Source organism: Phyllostomus discolor, chromosome 8 (assembly GCF_004126475.2).
Source record: "Phyllostomus discolor isolate MPI-MPIP mPhyDis1 chromosome 8, mPhyDis1.pri.v3, whole genome shotgun sequence".
NCBI classification, from domain to species: Eukaryota; Metazoa; Chordata; class Mammalia; order Chiroptera; family Phyllostomidae; genus Phyllostomus; species Phyllostomus discolor.
In genome coordinates, this window is record NC_040910.2 from 91,899,597 (window position 1) to 91,925,763 (window position 26,167).

Sequence of the window (26,167 nt, forward strand, 5' to 3'; positions counted from 1 at the left end):
TATAGTTCTGGAGTGAGGAAGATGAGGAGCGAAGGCGAGAAGTCCTCAAATTAGAATTGCCACAGGTGGGGTGAGCTTGGCCATCTCAGGAGCAAGCCCCCCAAGGGAGGGCAGGGGCCCTTCCCACAGAACACGGATGGACGGACGGATGCTGTAGCAGGGCGTCTAGGAATACTCCTCCCACCTGCCTCCAAATGGCTTTTCTGCCAGTGCTTACATTTCTGTCATTCAAGATTTATTCTGGAGTACGTGTCCTTACCCCCTTTTAAGGAATTATTTTCCACTATAAATGGTAAGTATGCTTCTAATAGGAACTTTGGAAAATGCAAAGAGGACAAAAACATTTTTTACCCACACCCTAAACCCCCACAGCACCCACTCATTTTTTTAACATTTCGGTGTCTTTCTCTGCTGTCTTTTTCACTGTTGTCTTCAGGCCTAGCCATGAGCCTCCTACATGTGGGGTTCTGTGGTCCACTTTCCCTACTCAGCTTCAGTCCCATTTCAGCCTGATGTTCCAGAGACATCAAGTCCCCATTCGCCAGGTGCCAATGAGTTCCATGACCTCAAGGAAGTTACCTTTCCGGCCTCTAATGTCCTGCCTGTTCAGTGGGGACAGAGATGCCCACCATGCTACCTCACAGGGCCCAGGGCCAGATAATGCAGGTGGGAGTCTGAGAGTCAAGGCCAGCTCACATGTGCAGGGGTAGGGTGGGTGGAAGTGGTCAGACAGAACGAGTCATAATGAGGTCACAGCAAAGGAGATGGGATGAGGTAGTAGTGGGTGGTGGGAAGGACGGGCCAAAGGACAGGTGAGCACACCCACCGGAGTCCTGTGGGTCTTTCCCCGGACCAGCTCTCCTGAGCAGCCGTGCCTCGGGCCTGGCGGGGTGCTGCTCCTGCACCACTTGCTGTTGGGCTGAGTCCATTTTCAGTGCAGCCTGAGGTGATTGGAAGGAGATGTCCAGCCTGGAATTCCTCATTTCTGCTGCTCAGGGCTTGGTGGTGAGCTGTGGGGATTGTGTGGTTGCTGGACTCTGCCACGGGCCTGGGCATGGCTGGGGTTTGGAGTCTTGTGGGACCTGACAAATGGATGGTTCTTGAGGGTTTGCTTCAGGCAGGGTGTCTGGGCCTGGGGGCAGAACGGCAGGGAGGAGGGGGAGGTCTGGAGGCACTTCGGAGCTAGACTTGATGCAGCCATTGCTCGCCTTTCAGCCACATGTCTGTAACTTCCAAGGTGTGCGTGTGTGTGCATGTGTGTGTGTGTGTGTGTGTACACAGGGGGAGGGGAGGGCTCTCTCCCTGAGAGTGGCTGCCTTGGGCTGGGTAATGGAGACAGGTAGCTGCATGTGGATGTCTAAGAATGCCTTTCCTGCATGCCTGTGTGGACGTGCGGGTCCAGGAGCAGCTGTGGGTCTGCCTAGGAATTTAGGCATCCATGGGGGAGGTGCAGGGGAGCCTGTGTGCCACTGAATGCCTGGGCTTGTGTTGTAGAGTGTCAACGCATGTGTGTGTGTGTGTGTGTGTGTGTGCACGTGTGTGTGATGAAGCACACCTCTGAGCCTGGGAGGGGTGGTTCTGCAGGCGTGCCTTGTGTCAGTGTGATTCCTTCTATCCCTGAAGCCCCATAAAAAGGTCACAGGCCAAGGTTATAACCTGGCAACAACACATATTTCCTGAGCACCTACTATGTGCTAGGCCCTCAGTCAGCCTCTGGAGATAAGAGAAATAAAACTCAGGCCCTCCCTTGAGAAGCTCAAAGGGCAGAGGGGAAGGTGAGAGTCACAAACCATTTGTAGCCCAAGATAGTAAGTCCTGAGGGCCACCTCTTAGGCCCTTCCTCAGGGTCCCACAACACCACAATTGTGGAGATGATCTGTTTTCACCACCATCTCCCCCTGCAGAATAGAGACCCTTGAGGGTCAGCACTTAGGAGGTACATGATGCTCTGTAAGGATGAATTATGCAAAGGCCTCTGTGAGTCGAGCTGTGCCTGGGTGACTCCCAGCCAACCACAGCCAATCATGAGCCACAGCCAGTGTGACAGTCCCGCCGGAGCTGGGCTCACATCCTGCTACTTGCTCCAGCTACTTAAACTCTCAGAGCCTCAGTTTCCTCATCTGTGCAATAGGAATAACAATTGGCCTAATCTCACAGTGGGCAGGAGGTTTCAGTGAGACTGTGCTGAGAGCTGCATACACACACCATGCTCAGTACCTGGTGGCAACAAAAGCTGCCACCTGGGCAGTTCCACGAAGCCCTGTTGACCAGGAAGGCAGAAGCAGAACTCTGACTTCTCCATGGGCGAGTCGGGGGTCTCTCCAGCAGGCAGAGAGCAGCAGCACTCTAGCATCAGGAGGAAGGCCCCCAAAGGTGGGGTCATGCCATTGGCTGGTGGGGGCTGAACATCCATCTGGACATCTTCTAAGCACATATTTCACTGGCCAAACACTGATGTCTCTGTTCACTCATTGGTGCTTCCTCCAAATTCTTTGCATCACAGCCTTAACCGTCAGATGTCAACACATAACTTTTCTGAAGTGTTGAAAATGTGTCACTTTGAGAGACTGTGCTCCCCCTCATCCCCCACATTATCCAGACACGTGCATGCTTGGGCATGCTTGTGTGCATGGCATGTGCTCATGGGCGTGAGGACAGGATGCGCAGCTGGGGCAGGACAAGCTGAACCTGCTCCCCCCTTTCCTGCCAGGACTCAGTGCCCAGTGGGCGTGGCAGGGGCCTTCTGTCTGACTCCCACTGGTCCAGCTTGGCCTCCCCTCCTCAGCCTCATTGAGCCTGGTTCAAGGTCTTCCCGGTGCTGAGCTGGAGCTGACTCAGACTGGCTTGTAGAGCCGACCCTGCTCATCCCTTTCTAACTCCACAGATCAGGGATGACACCACCTTGGTAGCATGAGATATGTCCAGCACAGAAATCAGCAAATGATACAAATAAGACACCCGCCCCCCCGCCGAAAGCATGTAAATGCCAGCACATCACTGGCACTGCTGCATTGTAACAATAACCTGATACCGACTAGTGGCACCTGTTAGGCATTTGGCATCATTCTTATGTGCACAAAAGTCCTGTGAGATGTTTGTCCCCATTTCATACCTGGTGTTCACATTTACACGATCTGACTTCAGGCCTCTGCCCGTCACATTGCATTGCGTGCCTCAGTAAACAGAACCCTGAGATTTGATCCCGCGGGCACTCACCATCTCATCAATCACTCCGCTCATTCGACAGGGAAACTGAGCTCAGAGAGCCTCTCTATTGAGGGTTTGGTGGGGGGCCTTCCCCTGCTAACACCGCCTCACGCTTAGCTAACGTCACAGCTGCCATCTTCCACCTGTCTCCCCACCTGCAATCACGCCCATGTCCGCCGCAAAGCCACGGTTGCTGTCATCTGATGTTCTACATGCATGGCTGATTTTTTGGAAACTTCACATGCAGACCTTGACATTCAGTGCAAGCTGTATTTTGTTTTGCTCCGTTTGACCCAGTATTCAAGACTCAGAAACATTTCAAATTCTGCTCAGGTCATTTGTTGTCTGTCTTGTCTCCTCCTACACCCGTACCATCTGCTGTCTTGGTCACTGCACCTTCGGTGCAGGGATTGGGGTTAAACTTTAAAAAAGAATAAGCAAGACCGAGCTCTGTGGCCCAACCCTGGAGGTGCCCATCCTGTCTGTCAGAGGTTCTGGCACCTACACAATTTGGAAAGCAGGTCCCTCCCGGTCTCCCACCACCACCCCGGCTCGGCCTGCCCCACTGACTAGAGAACTGGCTTTTCGTCCTTGGAACATCAGCAGCACTTTGTCAAACGCCCACTGAGGCCCATGCTGTGCACCTCATCCTTGACAGGCAGTCTCCCGTTTAGAAAGAGCTCCCCTTCCCCTGCCCCTCTCTAAGAGACCCTCCAGGACGCCCTTTGCCGGGCAAGAGGGTCCTCCCAGCGATTACACGTGGGTCTCCGGCTCCTGGAGAGCAGTTCTGCGCCAGGACCGGACCCCGCCCTCAGAGTCCTGGAGCTGGGGCAGACGGCCGGGCAAAAGAAGGGGCTGACACCGCTCCTCTGCAGACTCCAGGCTCCTCCTCCTACGCCGGCACCCCCGTACCTCGGGGGCGAGAATCCTGCGCGTCCTACCACCCTGCCCGGAAAAGAGAAGCACAAACTCCCTGATCCCTCCCCAGTCCTCCCATCCCTAGGCCCGGGGGTGCTTCACGTTCCGCCGTCGCGTTCCGGGGCGGACTAGGCGTCAGGTGAGCTCTCACCTAGCGCGGGTGGAAGGGGTAGATAGGGGCGGGGCCGGGGCGGGCCTGAGGTGGCGACCCCACCCGCGACGGGGCGGGGCGCATCCTGCAGGCCAATGGGGCGGGGGGCTCGCCGCCGGGTGGGGGTGGCCGCCAGCGCCTCTCCCTCTCCCCGCCCCCCGCTCCGCCCCTCCCGGGTTTAAAGCCCCGCGGGCGGCTTGTGGCAGCGCCGCGAGCGCCGAGTGGCGCTAGTAGACGAGACAGGGCGCCGCCGGCACCATGCGCCCCCCGTCTGCGCTGGCCCTGGCCGCGCTCTGCCTGCTGGCGCTGCCCGCCGCCGCCGCCGCCGCCTACTTCGGGTCAGTGCCCGCCGCGCCCCGGCCCATGCCCCCTGCCCACCTGCCTACCCTTCCTCCGGCTACGCAGGGCCAACTTTTCCATCCCTCTGGCTCTGGCCCCGCCGGATCTCGAACTCAGACCTTAGCTCCAGCCGCACCCAGCCGCACCTCGCGGTCGGAGTTCGCACAGCGAGCTCGTCTCTGGCTTGCGGGGCTCAGGTCCCCATCGCACCTTCTGGCGTCCGACTCTCTGCTCCCCTTCGCAGACAATCTTTTCACCCTTCCCTGTCCGAGACCTCATCCCGCTCACTCTGCGCGATCTCGGACCCTGCGCCAAGGTCCCGGACTCTGCACGAGTCTCGAGCCCTTGCCCCGGCCGCTCTCGCGCGCCCTGTCTCAGCCTGTCCAGGTGTCCCTCCCGCGCTCTCATGCCCTCTCCGACCCTCACCCGGCGCCCCGTCTGCCCCCATCACGGGATCTGTCTAGCCACAGTCTTTGCCTGGGGCTCCCTCCTCACGCTCTGTCTTCGCCCCACGGAGCAGAGACCCGGAGCTCTGGGTGGATGGGAGGGGATGGGTTGTTCCGGAGGCCGGAGAAGGGGATCACGCAGATCCAGAAAGAATGGAGGAGCCGTGGGGAGTGTCAGCTGGAGACGCGGAGGAAGGGGGTGTGGAACGTCAGTTGGGGAAATCCGACCAAATCTCAGACCCGGCGCCGGGCCAGTTCTCAGGAGAATAAGGAGGAGCAGGAGAGGAGAGGTGGTGTACCGGATTGGAGAGGGAGGGTCGGGGTTGGGCTGACACCTGGGGAGAGCGTGGGGAGGGAGCTGGGAGTGGGTAGAGCGCAAGTTACAGGACAATTGATTGTACCTGCTTCTCTGACCCTGAATCGCAGGGACTGGGGTTGGGAGATGGGGTCGTGGGTGTGAAGGCACTTTCCTGACCTCCACCCAAAGCGCACTCCAACTATGTACAATCTGTTACTTTGAATCATGCCATTTTTTGTGATCTTCACTCCAAATCAGGGTGAGGTTTACAGTCTGACCACAGAAAAGACAAGAAAACACCAGCAAGGGACCCCCGAGAGACTGCTGTTAAGGACCTACCAGGGAGGCTGGAGCAAGGGTCTGAGGTGTCCCCCACAGGACAGGCTGGAATAAGGGCTGTGGGCTAATTTCCAGGTCATGACCTCTGGTTAAAACGTGCCTGGGCTGTGGGCGATGGCTTCTCTTGAACTGTGTGGAAGGGGCAAGCTCAACCCCTAGCTCTGGGCTCGGCCGCAGGTGACTTGGGAAGGCCACTTGGCCTCTGGGCTGCAGTGACCCCTTTTGCAAAGAAGGGTGTGAACCTGACATGACTGAGCCTCTGGATTCTCTTCAAGAACAGTGAATGAACATGCTTCCCAATGATTTCAGGTTTGAAGGCACTGTTATTGCCTCAGTAGGCAGGATATAATGGCACAAATTCTGGGTTTAGTTCTCAACTCTGCCACTTGTTAGCTGTGTGCTCCTGGTCAAATTACTTAACCTCTCTGTGCCTTGGTTTATCATCTGTAAAATGAGGGTAATAGTGCCTATTTCATATGAAGATTATCTGAGATAGTACATGTAAAGCCATTAGGACAACATCTAGCGCCTAGTGAATGCTCAACTAATGCCAGCGGTGATGATGATGATTTTTAAAAAAATTTTTAAATTTTACTGTTTACAGAGAGGGGAAGGGATGGAGCAAGAAAGGGAGGGATACATCAATTGTCCCCAACCAGGGACCTGGCCCACAACCCAGGCACATGCCCTGACCCGGAATCAAACTGGTGACCCTTGGGTTCGCAGGCTGGTGCTCAGTCCAGGGAGCCACACCAGCCAGGGCATGACGATGATGATTTTTAAGGAGGCCAGGCACAGCCTCTTGATATTCCAGCCCTGACAAGGATTTCTGAGCTGAATGGAGAGGGTGAGGACAAGTGGTGCCTGCTTCCTCTTGGACACCAGCTCCCTTCCACAATTGTTTGTCTGGGTTGGGGGTTAGGGATGGGACAAGGGCCACGTGAGGTGGAAGGAAAGGGGCTCCCGGAAGCCTGGACTACCCTGGTCGGTGTGGTTGGAAGGGTGAGGAGTTTGAAGCAGTGCCAGGGGCTAGAATTTGAGGACTGAGCACAGGGGCAGCCTTGGAAATGAGAGGGGAGATGATGAGTTCGGCCTGAGTTAGGACTGAGAGGGGCCATGTGAGTACTGGAGCCACCTGTTCCAGGTCGTGAGCCTGATTGGGCAGAGCTGGCAAAGCACACTCAGGCCACCATCTTCACAGTCTGGGGAGCAGGACAAATACTAAGGGGATAAGCTGAAATTGGAGCCTCATGCTGTTATGTGTTTAATCTCATAGAGCCTGGGTTCTCACTGGGAAAGCCTTGTTGCTTCCCAGCCAGGCCAAGGTTCCCAGCTTCCTATGAGATTTTGCTCTCTGGAAGAACTCTGTATCAGTCATCCACACTGTAGTGAGAACGTGAGGCAATGTTCCCCTCCCTTCTCCAGGTCATTTGCTTTTATAAGATGAAGTGTTTTGTCATCTTGATAAAAGAAAATTCCAACAGCAGGAGAGCAGGTGAGGTCAATCTTATTGGGGTCTTCAAAAATCATAGAATCATAGACTTAAGTGTTAGAAGTGACCCCCAAAGGATGTCTGTTCCAGCCCCCTGCTTCGAGCCAGTCATGTATTATTTATTCCCGTTTTTTGAGATGGAACAACCATCATTCCCAAACCACCGTGAGCTGGCAGCTGCTTCTATTCTACTGCTTTGCGTGAGTCTAGAGCCCAATCCCGTTGAATGGCATGATCACCAGTATTGTAACTTACAAATAACTTCCTCAGACAGCTCTTCTCACAGCTGATCCTCAGAGCCATTCCTGGGGAGTACTGGATGGGTATAAATAGCACCCAAAAGGAAACCAAGGGTCAGAAAGTTTCAACAACTCACCCAATGTCATACAGCGGATTCGTGGGAGAGACAGGATAGAAACCAGTCTGGCTCTTTGCCCTGCAGCCTCCAGAGCTAATACTGTGTGGTCACGCAGGGAAGCAGCGGCCACAAGGCCAGGTGACCCCCTTCCCTGCTCAGTCAACTCTGTCAGGCCCTCTTGGCGGTGGTGGGGTGGGTGAGGCCACAGCATTCTCCTCTGTCCTCAGCAGTGAGACAGGTGCACTGAGCCCTGCGGGGTGTCAGGTGGGCTCCAACATTACGATGGTGGGATGGGAGGTAGACCAGAAGTCAGGGGCTCAGGTTTGTCCTGGCTCCAGACCACTCTCTGCATCATCTGACCCTGGAGGTCACTTGCCTCCAGGGTCTGTAGCACCTGGAGGTCTTAAGGTGCCCTAACAGGCTGGTCCTGGCCTACAAGTCTGGGATTAGCCAAGGGGTCATGTTTTGGTTCATTTGGCTTGGGGATTCTGCAAATGCTAATTTATGTGATGTTTTATCCATGAGCATACATTGTCTTATGTGACGAGCTGGACACATGACAGGCCTGGCCATCCAGTACAGTCCTTGAGTCATACCAACGGCTTTGTAACTAGAAATAGCTCCTGGGGAAGCAGTTTTCAAATCATAGTTGACTTCCATGTTGGTTTGTTTTTTTCCAAACATGTCACTCTGTGCTCTTGCTGGGTTTCTTTCCTCTCTGGAGATGGTACAGAGACATTTATGAAAGCACAGGCCTTTGAGTCAGCTAGACCTGAGTCTGAGTCCTGATCATGCCTCTTGCTAACTGTGTGACTCTGAGCAGATGGCTCAGCCTTGCTGAGTTTGGGTGATGAAAACACCCATCGTACAGGCTGGTGGGAGGTTGATGGAGACCATGAATGAAAAGGCCCAACAGGTGGCCAGGCACATACTAAGTGCTCGCAGTACAGTGCTTAGCACTCTCGGTGGGTGCTGGGGTTCTAGCCAGCGTCTGGGGTTGTGGAGATGTTGTCATGGTAAAGAAACAAAACACAGCCTTAACTCTTTTCCCAAATCAACATTACATTCAATGAAATGCACTGTTCCAAGAGCACACTGTAGCTTTGAACAACTGTCTACCCCCGGGTAACTGCTGCCACAGTTACTGTACGGGACCCAACCTTCACTCCAGAGGACCCCGGGCTCCTTTGCAGCCGGCCCTCCGCCCGCCCCGGCTCCAAGCCACCACTTCTGTGCTTTCTGTCATTACAGATTAGTCTTGCCCATTGTAGGAGCTCATGTAAATGGAGTCACAGGGTATATAGCCTTTGCTGTATGAATTCCTTTGCTCCAAATCGTGTTTTGAGGTTCATCCACGTTGTTGCTTCCATCAGCAGCACGTTCCTTTTTGGCTGAGTAGTGTGGACATATTCTGTTTGTTTATTCGTTCACCAGTTGACGGACATTTGGGTTTTTTTCCAGTTTGGGGCTATTCCAAATAAAGTGGCTACATACATGTCTTTTTGTGGACGTATGTCTTTATTTCTTTTGGATAAATATCTAAGGCCAACTTGTTAGATCATATGGTATGTATACGTTTAACTGTATGAGAAGTAGTCAAATAGTATTCCAGAGTGGCTGTACCACTTCACACAGTAATGTGTGAGAGTGTCAAGTACTCCGTGTTCTTTAGGCCATTTTAGTGGGTGTGCATCGGTGTCTCACCGTGGTTTTAATTTGCATTTTTCCATTGATGAACGGTGTGTTAAATGTTTTTTTATGGGACTCTTGGTCACCTGAATATCTTTTTAACCGGGTGACCCTGTCGTTGTTTTCTCATTGTTGAGTTGTAAGAGTTCTCTACTATCTTGGATCCAAGTCTTTTGTCAGAAAGTTTTGGCAATATTTTATCCCTGTTTGTGGCTTGCCCTTTCATTCTCTTACTGGTATCTTATGAAGAACAGAAGTTTTTGATTCTGATGAGGTACCCTTTTCAACATGTTCTTACGTGGTTTTTGTGTGTCCTATCCAAGAAATCTCCACCAGAGGTTGTGAAGGTTTCCGCCTATGTTTTCTTCCAGAAGCTTCGTAGGTTTAGCTTTTACACTTAGGTCTATGATTCTTTTTGAGTTAACGTGTGTGTGTACGGTGTGAGGGAAGGGTCAAAGTGTATTGTTTTTCATGTGGATACCCACCTGTTCCAGCACCATTTGTTGAAAAGGTAGTTATTTCTCCACTGTCATCTCTGTTGCAAATTAACTGAGCCAATATATGGGGCCCATTTCTGGACTCTCTCTGTGCTTGTCTTCATGCCAGGACCGCGCAGTCTTGATTGCCGGGGCTGCTGAGTAATTCTTCTCTCTGAGTGGTTTTGGCCATTCTAGCTCCTTTGTATTTCCACCCACATTTTTGTATTGACTCATCAATATCTACAGGGCAGCCTGCTGGGATTTTGAGTGGGAGTGCACCAGATCTATACATCAAGTTATAAAAGATTGGCATTCGAATAATATCGCGCCTACCAATTTATTAGCAGGCAATCTCTCTATTTAGGGCTTTTAAAATTTCTTTCAGCAGTTTTTGTAATTTTCAGTGTGCAGGTCTTATAAATATTTTTAATCATTCTTAAGTGTTTTTTTATAGTTGGATGGCATTTTTTTATTAAAAAACCACATTTTTAGGAATTAATTGGATCCTGAGAAAAACAGGGTTGGAGGGAAGAAAGGGTAAAATAAATTTTACTGCTTCGGGTTGGTGGATTGTAAGCCAAACATCGCTGATAAGAATCTCTGTGTTTGGGGAAAGAATTCAGGCTGCTTGGCCCTGGCTGGGCTGTAGCTGCCCCCCACCCAAGAGCTGGGCTCTGAAGTCGGGTTTAGGGTCAAACCAGCCTCCTCAGTGGATGGTGGTGGAGTTTCTGAGGCTGTGGGGTGGAAAAAGGAGGAGAGAGGAGCAGGTCATGGGTCTCCTGGACTGGAATCTCCTGAGCAAGAGAGGGCCTGGTGCCCTCAGGGTTAGGTGCTCAGGGAGAAGTTGGACTCAAGAGGAGGTGAGCCAGGTACTGTGAGGGGCCACCACCCAGGCATCGGCCTGAGTAGGACTGGAGGCAGCCCAAGGCCCTGGACCTGGAGTCACACAAACTGAGTTTAAATCCTTCACCCAACCATGTATCGTGACCCAGGGCAAGTCAGTTAGATGCTCTGACCTCAGTTTTCCCATCTGTAAAAGTAGGTTAATCTTAACCTCATAGGGTTGTTGTGAGGGTTAAATAAATGTATATAAAAGTGCTGAGCGTTATCTCTGTATAGGAGTCTAAGAAAGTTCATGGTCCGTCATAGAGTATCCAAGTTAAGGAGCATCTTTAATGACATCTGTTCCTTCCTCTCTTCATTTTTAGCCCATTCATTGTATAATTTGAGTCCTTCCTGTGCTCTGCACTTTATGTGCATCATCTCACTTAATCACTGGGACAGCCTAGGAGTATGTACAGGTGGGTGACAGAAAAGCTCAGAGAGGCCAATTGCCTTGCCCAAAGTCACACAGCCAGTGGCTGGCAGCACCAAGATTTGAATTCTAGTCTGTCACAGTCCAGAGCCAACCTACTCATCCCTGCCTCCTGCACCCGTGGAGCCCCAGCTGAGGCCTGCCTCCACCTGGGCAGCTCAGACCCTCTCAGACCTCCACTCTGTCACCCACCCACACCTTTCCCTTGGCCTATATTGCAGGCATCTCTTGTACTTTACGTCTTAAACTCTTAGTTTGTTTCTCAGTTCTTCATGCGCTCATGTCTCCGTGCATAGCTCCTTTGAGGCAGAGGTCTCGGGGCCCTGTTGTCTGAGTCCCCCCCCAAAACAAACCCCAGACCTGACCATTGCTTCCTAGTCTGCAGTGAATGTCTGGGCAGCAGTGCCCTCTCCCTTTCGTCGCCTCCCTCTCTGACTCATCACATCTGCTCGCACTTGGCCCTCTCCAGCACCAGTTGCTTTGCCATGATCTGACCTCTGTGTGGATAGGAGCTAGAAGCAAAGCTGAGAGCAAAGACTTGCCCCCATAAGACTCCAGAAGTGAGCCACACCTGGCCTTCCATGGGAATCGGGTGGCAGCTGAGATGAGCTTGGGGGGCAGGGCTGCTACCCCAAGGCCAGACCCCCTCACTGGAGAGAAGAGACTAAGGGGTGGGGGTGGGGAGGTAAAGAGTCTCAAAAGAGCCAGGAGGGACTTAGACCCCATGTTGAGTCAGTACTGGAATTTCCAAAAAGCTGGTTTTAGGACAAGAGCAAAGAAGGTCTGCTTCCCTGATGATTACAATCCCTCTGAGGCCAAATGCAACTCAGAATTCAAGAATTTTCAGATTTTAGAACGGTAACATAATGCATATATCACCTATAACATCACATCCCTAGCAAGGTCTAGGGCAGCACCCTACAATTAGACGCCTTATTTTTGCAGAAAATCATGTACATGTTGGGATAAATCAAAACCAGAAATATTCTCACTTTGGTTCAGGTCGTCTCTGCCATAAGAGTTAATCACCACTTACAAAAACTTTGTGGTTTTCTGTGCTTTCTGGAGTTGGGAATTGTGGATAAAGGTTTGTGAACCCGCAGCAAACTTTCAGCACTGAGAGGCTGTACAAGCTGAGTTTTAAAGAAAGACTTACTCCAAGCTCTTGGCTGGTCCTTGCTTGGTACCAAAGGGAGGCTCAGGCTGCCCTGAGCACAGCTGGTCCCCAGAGACTGAGGTTCAGAAGAAACCCACCTGGCTCTCCCAGGCCCCACAGGGGCTGAGAGGGCTGGAGGACGCAGGGTGCCTCTGACCACAGCCAGGCGGCCCTGAGATCTGGCCATGGGGAGAGCAAGCGCAGTGATCACCTAAGGGCCAGAGACGGGGTGGCCACAGGCATGCTCCCTCAGAGCCAAGGCCTCCCAGAGCCTGCACAGCCAAGCTTGGGAGCCCAAGAGCAGGAAGGCCAGTAGGTAGGGCTGGGGGAAGCTGAGAGAGAGCCTAGAGCTACGCTCTGCCTGGTGTTGGACATCTAAGGGATTTATGCAGCCGGCAGGTGTCTGAGGAGCACTTGCTGGGGGTGGAAGGTCTGGGCTGGGGCCAAGAGGACCTCAGGGGATAGAAACCATGATCTCTGCCAAGGAGCTTACAGGCTACGTGCAGAGATTGTCTGTACAGCCCTAGGAGGGAGAAAAAAGTGTGAACCACACAAAGGTAGTGGTACTATATCTGCAAAAGTAGTAGAAGAAGACAAGAAAGAGGACAGTTAAAGTGGGATGGGGCTGGCAAGTAAGGCAGGCTTCCTGGAGGAGACAACCATCATACCATGTCTCCTGGAGGAGACAAACATAGCATATTTATCTCCCATGCTATGGGAGACAAACCCATAGCATGGGTGGGCCCTCTGGGTCTCGTTTCCCATTCTCTGTATTGTTGAAAAAAGGCCATAAAAAAGTACAGGGGCTCCATGAGGGGTTTGGGGATGGGGAAAGGCATCCCAGGTAGGGGTTAGAGATTGGAGAAAGGCGTGGAGGTTGGCCTGAGAGCCATGGCTAGAGGACAAAGCGGAGACTGGCCTGGCCTGAGGAGAGGGGCCCTCCGCCACAGCCCTGGCTCACTGTGAGTCCCAGGTGGTCCGAGGTGGGAGTTGTTTGGTCCTGCTCCGGAGGACCCTGCTCTGTTCCCGAGGGAGCATCCTGGGGCTGTCCTGGACCACTCTGGCCCTCCCTGGGCATATTCAGGCAGTTACCCTTTGACAAGGTGAGGAACTTCCTGCTCTTTCTGGGGCTGAGAGGAGGGGTGTGGGCCATCCCTGGGACCTGCCGGAGGACATATGGAATCTGTAGCATGGGACATCTCTACGCAGGGCATCCTTGAACAATGGAACTGTCCTCGTCACAGAGTGATCACACTTGAGACATTCCCTAGGGGCCTGGCTCTTCCAGGACCCACAGCCCAGCCTGTCCTGCTGTCCATTGGGAAGGGGGCGGCCACTCAGGACCACACCAAACCAGTTAGCTATCTGGCCAACTGGCCATGGTTAATAGTGGGCCGAAGTTACCCAGTCCAGGGGCCTGCATCCCGTGAGTGGAGCAGAGCTGGAAGGGGGTGTTGTTTGCCACCCGGAGATAGAACCTCCACAACTGCTTGCCTTTCCCTGCAGTCCTCACCCCATGCTTCCTACACTGCTCCTCCCCTAGGTCAGGGTTGGGCCTGTGAACCAAAGAAGCTGAGGAAGCTTGTCTTTAGGGCTCCTGGCCCCCCTTTTCTCTACTCTTCCCACTCCTTTCTCCAGGCTTTTCCTTTCTTCATAATCCCAGTGCTCTTTTTTTGACATTTTTTTAATCTAGCAAAGTATGCTCTCAGACACTGGTATTATATCAGACTCTCACACTTTAGTATAAATAAGCAGGCTGTTTCTCTAAAGTCAGAAGCTTGATTTCTGACATATGGCTGAAAAAAGACTGAATTTTAGACCAAGGAAAAGTAGTCTTTTCAACGAAGAGTCCTTCTCTCCCTTTGGTGGCTCAGGGGACCAGAGGAGTTTTGACTGGGCTTCCTTCTTTTCAAAACTACCTGTCTTGTGTTCCTATCTCCCTAGACATTTCCTATGGTGATGGCTGGTTTTGCTTCTTTGAAGCCATTGAAATGAAAATCAGAAACCACCAGATGGCTTGATAGCAACAGCTAGAAGACCTGGGGCACAGTCCCAGCCCTGCCACTCACTCAGTGGGTCACCTTGGACATCAATCTTACATGAACTCTCAAGGCACCGGGCAGGTCAAAGCAGAGACACATGGCAGACCTCTTGGCCTCTCCCCTGCCCCCAGAAGCCTCTGGGACACCTCCCAGGAGCCATCAGGGGAAAAAACCCCTGGGCTGGGTGATCTTGAAGGGTTTATGCAGCCCTACAATGTAATAATTCAAATGGTATACATTTGGATCCAACCGGGACCTGGGGGAGATGTAGAGGTGAGGGATTCCTTTGCACAGGGGTGAAGTTGGGACCCTCCATGCCACCTGATCCATGCATTTGAGGGATGAAGGCTTTCTGTCCTCAGCCTGAGTGGAGAAGGAGAGAGACAGGAAGGAGGAAGGGGGAAGCATTTCCTTCCCAGATGTTGCACTAGTTACGCTTTTAATACCGAGGCTGTTGAGATGCAAAGCATGCTGCCCACTTAGCTCGTGAGCACACGTGTCCCACTGCCATCCTCAGCAGCAGCCCCGCCTGTGGAAGCAGGAAGTGGGGCTGTTCTTGGAGAGACAAAGCCCACAGCTGGGGCCAGGCTCTGCCTCTGAGCCAGGGATGCGGTGGGGGATGAGGCAAGATTCAGTCCTCAAGGTGGGTTCTGGGGTTACGAGTTGGGCAGCAAAGAAAGGCTGGGCCAGGAGGGGCTGGGGGACACAGACAGGAAAGTAGTGGGTCCTTGTTTATTTCAGCCGTCTGTGGGTAGACCTGCCATGAAGCTGATGCTCAATAAAATCCTGTATATTAATGTTAAATGAGTGAGTGAGTGAGTGAGTGAGTGAAAGGTGGGGCTGGAGGGAGTTGGAGTGAAGGTAGGAAACAGATTTGCCAGGCTGCTCACTAAGGGCACCTTCCTGGAGGAGGTGGGAGGTGACGCTGAATTCAGGAGAGGAGGCGGGAGCCTGACAGACAGAGGGAAGGGCGTGCGGCTGGTACACAGATGACAGCAGGAGGGGAGGGAAGCCCGGGTGGGTGCTGAGGGCCTCCCCTCCCTGCAGAAGGGCTGTTAGCGTGGAGCCATGCATCCTGTTTTCGAGGGCCAGTCACTGCCCTCACTAACTCCCTCCTGCTGGGAAGAGGTGGGTAGTGGAGAGCATGGGTTGGGGGTAACTAATGTGAGTGAGTGAGTGTGTGTGTGTGTGTGTGTGTGTGTGTGTGTGTGTGTAGGGGGTTCAGTGAGGCCTGGGAGAGGTGGGCTGAGATGTTTGAGATGAAAGCACAAAAGGAGCATTTACCATGTAAATGGCCCTGCAACGGAAGCCTGTTATCGGAGCATCTAATGGGGTTTTGTAGGGCCAAGGCCAATGCTCCGGGCAGAGCAAGGTTTTCCTGGTTCCCAGGCAGCTGCCTGCAGTTGGCATGGGCCCTGGTGCCAGGCACAGCTCCTGGCCCCTCTAGCTAAGTGTCCAGACATGCTGGCATGACCCAGTGCCCTGGAAACCACCAGTCTTGTCCCGCACCCCCCACCCCTGGCTGCCACTTACCCACCACATCCTGGGGGTGGCCTCCTCTGGGCCCATCGGACCCTCTCAAGCAGAAACAAGAGTGTGTGGCAGGGAAACAGAGCCTGGGGCACCCCCCGGTGATGGAAAGTGCTCTCCACCTGCCAGGTCTGGGAGCTTCCTCCTGCCTCCTCCCCACCCCCAGACCTCCCACCACAGCAGGACTGACTGGAGGAGGTCGGCTTCTCACCCAGGTGGGGCTGGGAGTTCTGGTCTGGGTCCCTGAGAAGCTACTGACTGTTCCTCGGGAAGCTGGGCTGGTTCAAAACGTCCTTCTCCTTTCCCTCCCTCTGGGGCCTCCGGAGAGTCTGGGGCACTCTCGGATCCAGCCAGGTTCCCTCCACACTGTGAGCTCCTTGAGAGCAGGAGCGGGACCCAGCACCCAGCACAGTGCCCAGCACAGAGTAGGTGCTTAAGAATGCTGCTTATCTGGAACTTATAATGTGCCAGGCACTGTTTTAAGAGCTTTACAAATGAGAATTCACTTCATCTTCAGGACCGCGCTGAGAAGTAGGTACTGTGATTACCTGCATTTTTAGGACGAGACGCAGAGAGGCAGAGTCCCTTGCCTGAGGTGGCACAAGTAGTGAGAGGTAGAGGGGGGTCTGAACCCAGACCGTCCGACTGCAGTCATGCGCTCGCACTAGCCAACGTGTACTTGTTAGGTGGAATGAGCTCAGGGGGTGAGTGGGCATCCTCGAGGTCACCAGTGGGTGAGGGCAGACCTGGGACCCAGCTTCCCGGGTCAGGACAGTCTTGGGGACCTGAGGTCCTTGGGTCCCCACATGCCAGCGGGTGATGGGTGATTGCTCCAAGATGAGCCCCATTTCTTCTCAGGGGGTTGATGGTTTCTGGGGGTCCTGCTGATGATAAACTGAAGTGGTCTCCTGAGAAGCTTTCCCCACAGCCTGGAGAACCTTCTTTTGCTTACTTCAAGGTCATCCCAGATGGGGCTGCAGACAGGGTGAGCACTGGGGAACGTGAGAGGAGGCAGGGGCGGGAAGGGCCGGGAGTGGCCAGAAGAGAGCTGGGGGTGGGGGTGCATGTGAGATGAAGTCCTGAGGGGTGCCCACCCACTCAAGGGGGAGATAAGGTGGCCAGGAAGTGGCTGAGGATGGTCTGGGGTCAACGCCAGACACTTCTCATTGTGTGGGAATGGGGGCTTCCTGTCTCACTATTAACCTAAGGGTCACAGGCCAAGGGTGCAAGGGGCAGGAGGTAGAAGCTGGGGGAAAAGAAGGGAGGAGAATAGAGCTGGTTATGTGGGGTTGTTGCTTTCTTAATGGGAAAAGAGAGTCTAGAAATCAGCCTGGGGGAGCAGGACAGGAAGCAGGAGTGGGGGAGACCAGCTGGGCTAAAGCCGGTGCAGCCAATGAGGGGGGGCGATCCCAGGCAGAGAAACCTGAGGAGCTGGTCCCCCAGCCTGGAAGAGCAATTAGCAGGTATGCAAATTATTCGCCCTCTGTTCTTCAGTTCAGAACACTGGTCACTTGTTTGGCTGATAGCTCTGACCTCACCATGGAGCGAGCAGTGTCTTTTATTAAAACTCAGTTTGTCTGGATTCATTAGATTAATGAAGCCTACTTGATCTTCTCTGGTTTATCCCCCGGGGTCTCTGCTAACATGTGGGCAGTTGAGATTGTTGCAGAGGGGCCTGGTGGGTTCTTGGGCCTGGGGTGCCGGAGAGTGTCGTGTGTTCAAGGGGAGGGGCTCATGTCCACTGACCCCTGAACAGCCTGGAAGCTGCACCAGCGAGAACGCTCCTGAGGTCCAGGAAGAAGCCTTCCCCGGTAGCTGCCCTGGGATGGGCATGTGGGGGAGTTCCCAAGCACCGTTTAAGGAAATGGCTTGAGGTGTTTTCTAAATTTGATGTCATGACCCTATTTCTTCAAAGGAAGTATGATCCTAAACTGCAACATAGAAGACAAATAAGAGGGAAACTGGGTCCTGGAAGGGCTCCCGCTGCCTTCCCAGGGCCCTGCGGGGCAGTGCCAGGCAGCCTCCTTTGGGAGCAGCCCTGGGCAGACCGAGGCCCGGTGTGGCCTGAGGCCCCCGTGCGGTTGGCTGCCTTTCCTGACCATTAATCGCTACTAAGTGTCATTACCGCTAATAAAATTAACCGACTTTATACTGGACTCCTGGGGCCATCAATCACAGGGTCTATTACACGAAATTAAAAAAACAAAAAAACAAAACATGAGCCCGTGGATGGGGAAAGGGTGCCGAGCCTGGCTCCCAAGTGCAGCCTAAGGGCACGCTGGGACTGTACAGCTGTCATAAGGTCATGGTCAGGGGTGGCAGGCACCCTTAGTTAGACAAACCTGCTCCAGGCCTTGACACTGCTCTCCAGGCAGGAGTGTGTCAGGCAGGAGCGCAGCCGAGCTCAGGAAGACTCAGGGACCCAGGGCTGAAGAGGGTCCCACGTTCTCTGTCCCACTCTCATCTCTGCTTCTCTTGATGCTTTTGGTTCTTTCTCTCTTTAGACCACTTTCTTTTTTAATCACCCGAGTTACTGGCCCAGTCACCCAAAAGGAAAGAGAGGAAGCAACTGTATGCTCACTTAATTCAAATTTCAAATTCCCAGAGACAGGACTGATAGGCCCAGCTTGGGTTATGTGATCCTCAGTGGTCCAATCAGCAGGCTAGAGCAGCAAGGTCAAGTGGTATAAAATGATCTACAAGGACCACAAGCTAACCATGTAGACAGAAGGCGGTCAACCCAGCAGGTGTCCACATAGTAATTTAAAGGCCTGAGTAATAAGCATTCAAAATGGTAGATATATCATATCATATCATATCATATCATATCATATCATATCATATCATATCATATCATACCATATCATATCACACAATATAGCTATGATGATGTAACAATAGTTATTCTTTTTAAAAAAGATTTCATTTATTTATTTTTAGAGAGGGGAAGGGAGGGAGAAAGAGAGGAAGAGAAACATCAATGTGTGGTTGCCACGTGCACACCCCCTACTGGAGACCCAGCCCACAACCCAGGCATGTGCCCTGACTGGGAATCAAACTGGCGGCGACCCTTTGGTTAGCAGTCCAGTGCTCAATCCACTGAGCTACACCAGCCAGGACAATAGCTATTATTCTTGTGAGGCTCAGTTGGTTGGGCATTGTCCCACAAAGCAAAAAGTCACAGGTTCAATTCCTGGTCAGGGCACATGCCTGTTTTGCAGGCCAGGTCCCCGGTTGGGGCACATGCAAGAGGCAACTGATCAATGTTTCTCTCCCTCTCTTTCTCTCTACCTTCCCCTCTCTAAATTAATAAATAAAATCTTTTTTTAAGTGGCATTTGAGACAGGTCTTCAAGGGTGTGTGGCCCTACTGTTCAAAATTCCCATCATTCCTTGCTTGTTCTTTCACCTGTCAATCAGCTGCTACAAGGAAGGTCCCAATTTCTGAAACACAGGAAATGTGTCAGCAAAAACCGACCCTCACACCAGCCCCTGAAGGGGGAGGACATTTGAAGGGCCACGTGGCAGCTGCCCCTTTGCTCCCCACAGCTCCCGAGTGGCCCTCCACACTGGGAGGCAGGCAGGGTGGGGCCCCCTCCGCTGGACTTGACATCAGGCTCTGCTGTGGACCTGCCAAGGGTCAAGCTCTAAGGGTTTCCTGCCAGGCCGCAGGGAGGGGTTTGGGTGTAGACCTGGTGGACTGGAAATTTACCCATTTGCCCCCAGATTAATGATTAACGGGTCCCTGCCCTCACCCTGTCTGGGAGGGGAACCCAGGGCCAGGCCGGGCCAAGAGGGGCCTGATAGCATCTGTCTGTGCTCAGAGGTTTCAGAGATACGCTCCATACTGGGTTGGCTACACCTGATGGGTTTGGAATCCACGGTCACTTTCTGGGGGCACCTGGGACCTGGCCAGGACCCATACCCACCCAGACAGGGAGGGTGTGGCATCTAGCCGGATGTCCTGGCTGGAGCAGGTGGCTCCGAACAGGAGACTGTGCCCTTGTGTCCATGGGACATGGCCTTTCTGACCCCTCAGGGCTTGGCCAGGGCTTGCCGGTGGCACATGAGCAGGAATGACAAGTGCCACATTCAAGCAAGAGCTTTAAGAGCCATTTTGTGGCTCTACCTTTGCTCTTTTACCTTGGCCACGAGGCCAGAATCTTCCAAAAAGGAGCTGCTTCCACCCACACAGAGGGCCACCAGGGTGCATGACAGCGAAGCTCCTGAACCCGTAGAACCGTTTCCCTGAGAGCTCCTGGGGAGAGGCCAGGCGAGCTCTGATTCTAGCCCCCACCTGCTGCTGCTCTGCCGGGTGACTCAGGCCAGTGGCCGCCTCTTCCTAAAACCCTTGCTTCCTTGTCTGGACAAAGGGAAGACTCTGCCTCAGTTAAAGAGTAAAGCATCTTGCAGGAGAAAAGAACTTTGAGAAACCCAGCCAGCAGGAAAGTGAACAAACATGTCCCAGGCACGGTGGCTGGTGTTTTTCATGCCGTCCTCCCAGCGGCCCCAGGAGGTAGCGCGGACCACTGTTTCCACTCACCAGGGGAGAAAACCAAGGCTTCAAGGGCATACAGCTAGGAAGTCAGGATGAGAATCCGGCAGCCGATTCCAGAGCCCATGAACTTCGGGTATGGTAGCACAAGCAGTCTGGGGCTCACGGCCTGATGGAAATTCAGCTCCTTCACCTTCATTCACCCACCTGTCAGCCTGTCCATCCACTCACCTACCCACCCTTCCTTCCCTCTTTCCTTCCATCCATCCATCCTTCCACCCCTGTGGGTATTCCCCAGACATCTCTGTGTAACAGGCCCTGAGTGGCCAGGTGGTTGAAGATCTATCTGGGAATTACGGAAATCAGGCCGGCGTGGGACTCCTCGGGCAGTGACACGAGAAGGGAGAGCGGGCCACCAGGGAGGGGGGTATCTGCTCACCGTCCACAGCGTCTGCTCTGCCTGCCCCTCTCAGGAACGTGGCCTTCCCTCCCGGCAGCCCCCAATGTTACATGAAGTATTTCCCAAACTTCCCTGATCACTGGAAGCTGCCCGGGTTTGTGTTAAATATACAGATTACCCAGACCCCGTTCCGGACCCACAGAAGCAGAATTGCCATGTGGATCCTGGGAATCTGTATGTTTAATAAGCATCCCGGATGATTGTTGTGACTGGGCAAACGTGGTTAAGAGTGTGGGTGAGAAGACCGGAGACTGCGGCATCTGGAAGATGGGCTTGGGGTCCTGCACTGGCCCTTGTGTGAGCACCTTTGCTTCCTGCTCTACAAAATGGGAACATAACTCTGTGGGCCTGGCCTCCCCCCAGAAATAATGAACCCCCCCCCCCAGCAGGCCCCCTTTCCCTCACCTGCCCACATCCTCGGGGATTGTCATCCTTCTTTTTGTTACCCTCCCTGCCCTGTTACGACCCCTAAGGGTCACAGGTCTCTCTTCTCTTGCCCTCTCCAGCCTGACCGGGCGGGAGGTCCTGACTCCCTTCCCAGGGCTGGGCACTGCGGCGGCCCCAGCGCAGAGCGGGGCCCACCTGAAGCAGTGTGACCTGCTGAAGCTGTCCCGCCGGCAGAAGCAGCTCTGCCGGCGGGAGCCCGGCCTGGCGGAGACCCTGCAGGACGCTGCCCATCTCAGCCTGCTCGAGTGCCAGTTCCAGTTCCGGCACGAGCGCTGGAACTGCAGCCTGGAGGGGAGGACAGGCCTGCTCAAGAGAGGTAGGGGGAGGGCCGGGGGAGGGCTAGAGGGAGGGGAGGGTTGGGAGGGAGGAGGGCTGGGGGTTGTCTGGGCTTCCCATACCCCTGGCCCCTGCCCTCTGGCCACACTGCCCTTGTGAACCCAGCACAGTCCTGAGTGAGAAGAGTCCTGGGAAGTAACGAGGCCCAGCCTTCCGCTCGTTTGGGTGGGTGGGTGGGGGCAAAGGAGCAAGGAGGACACAGGAGGAGGCACCGCCCACCCTGGAGAGTGCACAAATGAGATGAGTGGCCCCCAGCCCCATCCCCGAGCCTGCTCTGCATACACACACACCCAAACTAGGTGCAAGAACATACAAGGGTGGAAGACAGTTAATAGCTGGCCAAATACCATGAGACAGGCCGAATTTGTTTATTTACTCATTCATTCCCGTGTTTCTTTGTTCACCACATCCACTGATTCGTCTTTCCCTCCCTCTACCCCCCACCCCCCTGCTCCCCCACATCTCTCCATGTCTCCACTGGCCATCTGTTCACTCAGCACCTGGTGAGGCTCATAGTCAGCCAGGCACTGTGCTGGATGCTGGAGGCACAGGGCTGGTCAGGACCCTGGCAACCCTCAGAAAGCATGCAGCCTAAGAGGGAAAACAGGTCATTATGTGACTCCATCACCCAGGGGCAGGGGCTACAACAGGGCTTTTACGAAAAGGCAGCCATGGCTGCCTTTGTCTGGCCCCCTGTGGGCCAGCTGCTCCTCGAGGCTGGGGCGAGCCTGGGCCAGAGCTGATCTCACCCCCGGTGTCATCAGCACCCCAGTACGCTGGAGAGCAGGCAGGAGGCAGTGGGCTCCTGAGGGAGGCCAGCTTTGGAGCACACCCTAGCAGTGCAAGAGTCGCAGTGGTCCCAGAAGTGGGTGGATGGTCAGTCTAGTGAGAGATCCAAAGTCACTCTGTCGTCGGGTGCTCTCCACAGTAGGCAACAGAGAATGACATCTGAAGATTACCATGAAGTACAGGGGGCCCACAGGGCGTATTTCAGGGGATCTGGGGCTTCCGAAGTGATTCGGTCCACCTCATTCACGCATGGACTTGGAGGCAGTACCAGTGGTTTGGCGCCAGCTTCGTGCCTCACCAGGTGCCTAAGTCGCCTCTGTTTGCATCTCAGCGTCTCATGGGCTCCCGACCTGCCGCCTGGCGAATCTGGGCATATGCTCTGCAGTGAATTAAAGTCCCACTGTAAACAGCAACTTGCAGCCTGCGTTTAAGGGGCAGGTGGCAGGGCAGTGGCCCCGAGCTGCGTCCTCAGGTTCACAAACCCCTCATCCTGCTTACCTGGGCAGCCTGTAAGCCCACTCTCCTCCTCCCCCCACCCCGAATCTCCCCGGTGCCTGGCCCAGGTTTCAAGGAGACGGCCTTCCTGTACTCGGTGTCCTCGGCGGCCCTCACCCACACGCTGGCCCGGGCCTGCAGCGCCGGGCGCATGGAGCGCTGCACCTGCGACGACTCTCCAGGCCTGGAAAGCCGGCAGGCCTGGCAGTGGGGCGTGTGTGGCGACAACCTCAAGTACAGCACCAAGTTTCTGAGCAACTTCCTGGGGCCCAAGAGAGGAAGCAAAGACCTGCGGGCACGGGCAGACGCCCACAACACCCACGTGGGCATCAAGGTGAGCCATTCCCGAGTGGCCCAAGGCCCTTCCAGCCAGGGGCTAGGTCTGTAGGAGGTCCTCCCATGCCCTGCTCCCCAGCACACGCACACAGCTATCCCAGGATGAACCCCATTCCTTCAACCAACATTCCCTGGGCATCTGCTCTAGGCCATGACCGGGAAGCAGGGAAGGGTCCTGGGTGTCACCGGCGCTGGGCAGCAGGCGGAAGTCAGGCTTGGGACCAGGCCATGGTGAGGCAGGAACATGTTTGGAGAGGGGTCTCCATTCCAAGGGCTAGCCTTCCTGGAGGTCCCAGAAGCCAACATAGTTTGAAAACTTACAAATGAGAAGAGGAGGCGGCCCAGAGAAGGGAAGGGAGTTAGCAGAGGTCACAGAGCAGAGAGAGGACAGGGTTAAAAAGTATCCAGGTCTGTCGGATGAGGAGGGTGGGACAGGCTGGAGCTCAGTTCTTTAGGAAACCAAGTTCTGTATTCTGCGCCTGCATCACTGAGCTGGTGTGAACCACAGCTGCTGTATTCACACGCGCAAGTTATCTGCTGCCCGAGGACTCTGGCCACGGGAAGGGGCTGGGTCTGCGAGCCTGCCCACACTGCTCTCCTGGAAGCATGCGTGCTGGCATCGGACTGCCTCCGCCCAGCGGAAGAGAAGCCTTGGGCTAGCTTGCACAAAGGTGCCACATGGCTAGCCATCCGGTCTGCTGGCCACTTCCCTGCCAGGCTTGGCACCCTAGGGGCAGGCTCAGGCGGTGGTCCCTGGGCCTCTGACCGTACCTCCATTCTGCCTCTCCTCGCAGGCTGTGAAGAGTGGTCTCAGGACCACTTGTAAATGCCATGGCGTGTCGGGCTCCTGCGCCGTGCGCACCTGCTGGAAGCAGCTCTCCCCATTCCGAGAGACGGGCCAGATGCTGAAGCTGCGCTATGACTCAGCTGTCAAGGTGTCCAGTGCCACCAACGAGGCCTTGGGCCGCCTGGAGCTGTGGGCACCTGCTAGGCCAGGCAGCACGACCAAGGGCCTGGCCCCCCGGCCCGGGGACCTGGTCTACATGGAGGACTCACCCAGCTTCTGCCGGCCCAGCAAGTACTCCCCTGGCACAGCAGGCCGAGTGTGCTCCCGGGAAGCCAGCTGCAGCAGCCTGTGCTGCGGGCGGGGCTACGACACCCAGAGCCGCCTGGTGGCCTTCTCCTGCCACTGCCAGGTGCAGTGGTGCTGCTACGTGGAGTGCCAGCAGTGCGTGCAGGAGGAGCTCGTGTACACCTGTAAGCACTAGGTCTGTTGCCCAATGTGCCAGCGGGGCACTGCCAGGACCCCTCTCGGTGCCCAGCACCTTGAAGCCACCCAGCTGTTCAGCTGGCCCCTCCAGGCAGGTACACCCGCATGCATGCACTCATCGATGTATGTGCCAGAGCACGCACACTCCTCTCTCCATCGGGCTGGCTGTCTTCCCCTCCCTTGACTCTCAGAATGAGAGGTACAGGCCCTACCCCTGAAGCCGGGGTCTCCAGCCTTTTTGAGGACTTGGAAGAAGAAGGCAGAATGGGAAAGATGTGGAAGGAAATAAGGAAGACCAGGAAGAGGGCAAAACTGAAGTTTAGAGGGGAGAGGGGGAATCTCCCACCATCTCAATTCCTGGGATAAGTGGTCTTGAGCTGGAAAGGGGCAGGAAGTTGAGCTTCTGGGTTAAGCTGGCACAGGAGGCAGTGTCAGCTGGAAGCCGAGGCTGGAGTCTGGCCGGGATGGGACGGTCCCTCCCATTGGCCCTGCTCAGGTTGCAGTGAGCCTGGGGACCACACGCCATCACCACCCGAATAGCTTTGCTGTACTAGAGATGAGGGGAAAGGCCAGGTGATGGGAGCTGTTGGTTTGGAGGAAAAAAAGCTTTTTGGGCATGAGTGGACCCAAGTCAGGTACATGCCTGGAACTCTGTGTCCTTGACTTTGTTTTTAAAATATGCCTGCGCTGAGGCCTCATTCTCACCCTGAGAGCTGTAATCCACACCCACCCAGCCCTGCTCAGTCAGAGCACCAGCGGATGTGAGACCAATAGGGAGAGCCAGCCCCCAGAATGGGGCTCCAGGATGGGGCTCAGGTGGGGCACCGAGGTGGCACAGGGACACCTGGATGCAGAACCTTTAGTTCCAGCCCAGGAGAGGGTCACCACCCCCTGGCACCAGGCAGGGATGAGGCAAGCTCAGTGTCCCGACCTCCCTTGGAGCCCGCTCTAGCCAACCGCCTGGTGGCTGGGGTTCCCTCCATGCTGTGAGGCTCCTACATGGTTGGCACTTGTGATGCAGGAGAGTTGACATATGCCTTCCGATTCTGGTCACACTTCTACTCTTACAGCTACTCGTCTAATTAAGGTTTCCCTGGCTAGAGGTATAGGGACATGAAAAGTCTTTGCCACACCTGGTTTCTTGGGGGCCCCTTCATTTGCTATTGGGCCTACACTCTGGTTCTACCTGAGGAACAGAAGTGACTTTGGTAGTTTCCTCCAGTCCTGTGGACATTTTCAGTGCTACCTACCAGCCCTGTGTGGGGGCAGGAGAGAGAGGCCGATACATGCACTCGCGCACCCACACACCCCTCGGACCTGCCAGGCTGAGGGTTCCCGTCCAGCAGCACACAGCGCTCTGGTTCAGGACTGCGAGGAACAGGACAGGGCCTTGCAGGGATCACTTTTCTGGAGGCTGTGTGCTTCCCCAGAGCAGGGCTCAATGCCAGCTGGGAGGAAGTGACCTCCTCCGGGATGCCCTTGGCCACTCTGCTGTCCCTGCCACACCCTCTGTCAGCTTCCTTTCTCCCTGAACTCAGAGTTGCTGACCCTCGGCTGAAACAGGAAATGTCAGAATCAGCTGAATGCTCCAAAACTGTCCACACAAGCCCCAGGAAGAAGCCCTGGGGGGCCCCTGAGACCCGCAAGGGTGAGAAGGAGCTACCCTCTCCTCAGTGGACCGGGGCAGCCTGCAGGATGCTGGAAGGATCTTTGGCTGCAGCGGCTCCGATGAGACCCCTTTCTAGGTTGACTGCTGACTCAAGCGGCTGGCCCACATCTTG

General features: G+C 54.7%; 1 protein-coding gene across 1 annotated transcript; it reads left to right on the forward strand.

Moving 5' to 3' along the window:
- Positions 1 to 4,534: 4,534 nt before the first annotated feature.
- WNT9B (Wnt family member 9B) lies at positions 4,535 to 25,224 on the forward strand. Its single transcript, XM_028521417.2, has 4 exons — positions 4,535 to 4,614; positions 21,220 to 21,476; positions 22,849 to 23,114; positions 23,911 to 25,224. Exons 1-4 carry the CDS (start codon positions 4,535 to 4,537, stop codon positions 24,382 to 24,384), a joined length of 1,077 nt encoding a protein of 358 aa, XP_028377218.1. The 3' UTR covers positions 24,385 to 25,224.
- The last annotated feature ends 943 nt before the right edge of the window (positions 25,225 to 26,167 follow it).